Source organism: Zingiber officinale, chromosome 3B (genome assembly GCF_018446385.1).
Source record: "Zingiber officinale cultivar Zhangliang chromosome 3B, Zo_v1.1, whole genome shotgun sequence".
Taxonomy (NCBI): domain Eukaryota; kingdom Viridiplantae; phylum Streptophyta; class Magnoliopsida; order Zingiberales; family Zingiberaceae; genus Zingiber; species Zingiber officinale.
The window spans coordinates 133,837,641-133,842,795 of record NC_055991.1 but is presented as its reverse complement, the minus strand read 5'-3'; the positions used below and the strand labels follow the sequence as shown (position 1 = coordinate 133,842,795).

At 46.1% G+C, this 5,155-nt stretch overlaps 1 protein-coding gene across 1 annotated transcript; it reads left to right on the top strand.

The window, feature by feature from the left end:
- Positions 1 to 571: 571 nt before the first annotated feature.
- On the top strand, positions 572 to 3,900 carry LOC121967908 (bZIP transcription factor TGA10-like). The gene is made up of 11 exons (XM_042518427.1): positions 572 to 991; positions 1,164 to 1,264; positions 1,583 to 1,641; positions 1,710 to 1,826; positions 1,911 to 1,985; positions 2,100 to 2,159; positions 2,243 to 2,320; positions 2,386 to 2,458; positions 2,532 to 2,806; positions 3,179 to 3,418; positions 3,489 to 3,900. Exons 1-11 carry the CDS (start codon positions 885 to 887, stop codon positions 3,636 to 3,638), a joined length of 1,335 nt encoding a protein of 444 aa, XP_042374361.1. The 5' UTR covers positions 572 to 884; the 3' UTR covers positions 3,639 to 3,900.
- The last annotated feature ends 1,255 nt before the right edge of the window (positions 3,901 to 5,155 follow it).

Here is a 5,155-nt window from a genome sequence, read left to right as displayed (position 1 = left end):
AACATCTCAATCTAGACTTCACCCGCCACGACCGCCCTTAGATGGACCCCGCATTTGCTCATGCACAGGGTTGGGTATTGGAAACGGGTAACCAGAGTTTAGGTCGTACTTCTCGTCATGTAATTGCGTTAAAATGGGCCATCTCGTTCTGGGACCCACCCACCGGATCTCGTGGATCCCTCGGCCCCACGCCGTACTTCTCAAGCCATATGCCACGTGGGATTCACTGAGAGGGCGCGCTGCCGTGGCCCCTGCGACTGCGCTGCGGACGGGATCCCGTGCAGAGTGAAATGACGATCTAGCCCATAATCCTCAAATTAAATAATATTTATTTATTTACGCATTAATTAGAAGTCGCAGAATTATTATTAATTTTTTTTTAAAAAAAAGGCAGCGTAGGCCGCGTGTAAACGACCGGCAGCGACCTGGAGGGGCAGCATGGCCAAATCCGAGTCGGGAAACTGCTTCATGGTTCAGGTCACCGCTCCGCGTTTTGCGGTTCCGTTATGGCGGTCAGATTACCGCCCGCCTCTGTTATTTATTTCGAAGAAATAATAAGAAAAATGGAGTTGCACCATTAAAAAATGGTTCACGCCTCTGAAGTCTTGATGTTTTCGGTAAAACTACTACATTTGGCTGGCGCAGCACAATTGTACGATCTAAAGCAGGGGAAAGAGAGATAGAGAGAGAGTAGAGGTAGGAACTGAGAGGCTTTCTTGAGGCATCTGGGCGAGGTCGAAGTTCATCATCGATCGAAGCAAATGAGTAAAGGGAGGAGGTGGCCGTTTCGCCATTAATGGCCTGTTTCGGCCGAAACAGGAAAGGAAACAGGGAAGCAAAAGGCAAAAAGGAAGAAGGAAAAGGTGGGGAATTAATACTATTTGATGGCAAACGAAGGGAGTTCCGGCGGCCATGGCTACCAGCAGCATATTTCCTTCGCCATGATTCATCATCCTTCTTCTTCCTCCTCATCCATGCACGAAAGCTTTATGTACTATTGTTTCTGCCAAGTGTTTTAGCTCAAGAATTCTTCTTTTAGTCAGAAAAGAAATTCCAAAGTCTTACTTAGAAAAATGTTTTTTTTTTTGAAATTCTGGTGCTTTTATTGTGTTCAGATACTATTAAGCACATATTTCTGATAATTTTTTATTTTGGGGCTGCAGGAGAAGCAAGGAGAGTAGTGGAGCTTATGACTTGGGAGAGCTGGATCAAGCTTTGTTCATGTACTTAGATGGGCAGGATCACTCAGCGCAAGAACAAAGACGTCAGTCTCTTATTTTCCTCTCAATTTAATTATCTGATATATCACATGCTTAACTATCCTGTTGATCACGGTCTAATTTCTTCAGATATAAAATTTCTTCTTCTTCCTCCTCCTGCTCATTGATTTTGTGCTCTGATATTATTTTTGCCTTGAAGATTTAGCGGCATTATCTGTACGATCAATGCTTTCATTCATCAGCAATCAGTAGATTCAGCATACATATCTATTGGAACAAAAGCTGATCCGAATTATTCTCCATTTAGAGAGTCATCTTCTCTGATTCATTTAATAAATGCTTGAGAGGCTTCATGTGTGCAGAGACTCTGAACATTTTCCCTTCTCAACCTATGCACGTAGAGCCACCCTCCAATTACAAGGTATGCTTGCTGAACAGGAACACAATTAATTTCCTTCCAACAATTTCTCTTCAATAATCAATCCACAGGGAGGAGGAGGAGGAATAAGTTTGGCATCTCCATCAAGCAGTGGCTCCAAGAAGTCTAACTCAGAGCAGGCCATGGAGTTGGCCAGCTCCAAAAAAGACCCTCCGACAGCGATCAAGGTGCAACTCTTATATATTTTTCTCACTACATGTTCTTAAATTAATGTATATGTATATTTGTTTCTGGTTCATGTATGACTCCAGAAGGAAGGAATTAACAGAAGGGGAACAACTGGTGCAGATCATCAAGAAGTAGGGCCTAAGACACCAGACCCTAAAGTGAGTTTTCACATATGCAATTAATGTGAAATTAAAGTCCATAGAGTAATATAATTTAGACATGTGTAGATTCTTAAATCATTTCTTTTGATTTGTTGATTTTTGGGCATGCAGATCTTGAGAAGGCTGGCTCAGAATAGAGAGGCGGCAAGGAAAAGCCGGCTGAGGAAGAAGGTGAGCATGCATGTAGTCAATTAACTCAAGATTAGCTGAGCAATTAACGTTGATGTATTAATTAACTCAACGTTATTTTACAGGCTTATATTCAACAACTAGAGACGAGTAGGATCAAGCTTACTCAGCTAGAGCAAGAGCTTCAAAGAGCCAGATCACAAGTATGTACACAATTAACTTGAATTGTAGTGGAAATTTTCAATTAACTTATGTGTATTTGATTCAGGGATTAGTATACGGCGGCGGAGCTCTCCTCGGCGATCAGGGATTCCCCGCCGGCGCCGGTGGGATTAGCTCAGGTGCGTGAGCTAATTAATGAACACTTAAGTTTGATTCCATGAACTAAGCTGAGACTGCGTTAATGGTAATTAGATGCGGCGTCGATATTTGACGTGGAGTACGGGAGGTGGGTGGAGGAGCACCACCGGCTGATGATGGAGCTGCGGGCGGCGGTGCAGGAGCACCCGCCGGAGAACAGGCTGCGGATGTTCGTGGACAGCTGCGTGGCGCACTACGACCAGATGATGAGCCTGAAGCACATGGTGATCAAGACCGACGTGTTCCACCTCCTCTCCGGCACCTGGCTCACCCCCGCCGAACGCTGCTTCATGTGGATGGGCGGTTTCCGGCCATCCGACCTCCTCAAGGTATGCACATCTCCGGCCATATATCTCTTAATTAATTAATTAATTAATTCCCTAACCATTCCATCGTCTGCATGCAATGCACAGCTCAATAATGTTACAGTTGCAACGTAACCATTAAACATTTGATTAACATGCAAGAGGACAGTTGTTTAGCAAACCATTTTAATCAAATTTTGTTCGATTCTAATACTAGTTAATTGATTTCTCGCGACTGAGATCACATTCCAGCCGCCAGTCCTTTTCAGTGGCCAATTGTTTAATGACGATCGAGAATTAATTAACTAGCTACTACACTTTGAAAATAGTTTAAAATGAATTAATTTCAATTAAATGAATTAAAGTCAATTGAATGTTTGTAATCGACTCATTCAGATGCCGTTGAGCCACATCGAGCCACTGACGGAGCAGCAGCTGCTGGCCGTGTGCGGATTGCAGCAGTCGACACAAGAGGCGGAGGAAGCACTCAGCCAAGGCCACGACGCCCTGAACCAGTCCCTGCTGGACGCCATCACCGCCGACGCGCTGAACTGCACGTCCGACGTGGCCAACTACTTCGGCCAGATGGCCGTCGCCATGAACAAGCTCACCGCCTTAGAAGGATTCATTCGACAAGTATAGTAGATATATAGTTAATTAATTACGAGCTAGCTAGACACTTACAAATTATAACTGTGCACTGCAGGCGGATAACCTGAGACAGCAAACGCTTCACCGGCTTTACCAGATACTGACGACGAGGCAGATGGCGCGGTGCTTGCTGGCCATCGCCGAGTACTTCCACCGTCTCCGTGCACTCAGCTCCCTTTGGGTAGCTCGGCCAAGACAGGAGTGACCAGTCGTTCCTTCCACGAGAGGAGTCATCGATCAAAGCTAGCTACCTAGCTAGCTATTTCTTGGCATGCATAACATGCGGTCATGCATACGCCTAAAATACTGCCTGAGTGCGTATATCTATTGGACACGGAGAGAAGAATAGAGATCCATTTTCTGTATTGTTTGATCATTGAGTGATGTATAGAAGGGGTATAATATAGTGGACTAGAATCTAAAGCTAGATGATGCGGTGATGAGGGCCTCATCATGCGAAGGATAGCTGTCACGATGAGTCAAAGTCAAGATGATCAATACTTAGATATCATCGACCGGTCGAGCTATCATGCTTCGATCGGGGGGAGAAAATTCTGGTCTGACCCCGCTTTGACATAAGGAGGTGTCAAATGACCGACGCTTAATGGAATATCGAACGCTAGACAAAGGAAGAAATGGTGTGCAGAAGCCGGGTCGAGCAGCTACCCCGCTCAGCGTAGCAACATACTCTGATATCCATCGACATCCTTTTGAGAGTTAGTGTCGCCGACACCGGGCATGGACAACCAGAAGATCGTACGGTGGAAGCTTTCACTGTCATTTCAGCGATATGCTCGGCCCGTTAAGGTACTGTTTCAAAGACACTTCACTGATAAATTTTTTCAGGAAAAACTTTGGGAAGCGTGCTCTCCTTGCAGAGCGTACACGCGCGCTACAAGAGCTCTATATAAAGGGGGGTTCAAGTATCGGTGGAGGTACGCAATACGTGATAGACACTGTTCTTGCTATTGTTCATTCTTGTTGCTCCGTTTTCTACTTCATCGCCGGTGACTGACTTGAGCATCGAAGGGCCAATGCCGAGGACCCCTTCCCTGGCTCAGCACTGACGTAGTCTGTGTTACAGGTCGGAGCGGAGTCTACAAGCCGTCAGTAGGAGCGCCACAACCCCAGCTTTCCATCTCATCGACTTTCGAATAGAATCATATTTGGCGTCGTCTGTGAGAACTTAATCTACAACCGAGTTGAGAAGATGGAGGACGTTGGACGACTCACAACCGTGACGCACTGACGCTCACCAAAAAGGAGCTCGACATGCTCGAGCAAGCCCGAGCGGTGAAGATGTTCGAGCAGCAACAACAACGAACACTAGCCAATCGACTAGTACAACAGCCGACGACGTCGACAGCATGAGGGCGAGTGAGATTAGAAGACCGACCGGAACCAGTTTCCATATGGGGGCAGAATAGAGGATCGACTAGTACACAAGGTGAAACGCCACCCGCGCACATCTCATTTCATCGCGCCTTGTTCTAAATCCCCACAGAAATAGCTCAGGCGAACTAAGAAAGTGGGTCATCTTAGGACGACACTCCCGTTTGGGATGCGCGAAAAGGAAAGGCGCCCAAAAGTTACGCTTCGCCAAAACGGATCAATCTGTAATTCTCTCAGGCGATCTTGTGTGATCCTCTACCCCGGCACTATACCCCATTGGCGATCGGGGAATACAACGGAACGACCGATCCAAATGATCATCGGGATAAG

Coding starts and splice junctions, on each gene's coding strand:
- LOC121967908 (XM_042518427.1), top strand. CDS start 885: ATGGCAAACGAAGGGAGTTCCGGCGGCCATGGCTACCAGCAGCATATT. Junction 2,807..3,178: donor GGCCATCCGACCTCCTCAAG/GTATGCACATCT, acceptor CGACTCATTCAG/ATGCCGTTGAGCCACATCGA. Junction 3,419..3,488: donor TAGAAGGATTCATTCGACAA/GTATAGTAGATA, acceptor TGTGCACTGCAG/GCGGATAACCTGAGACAGCA.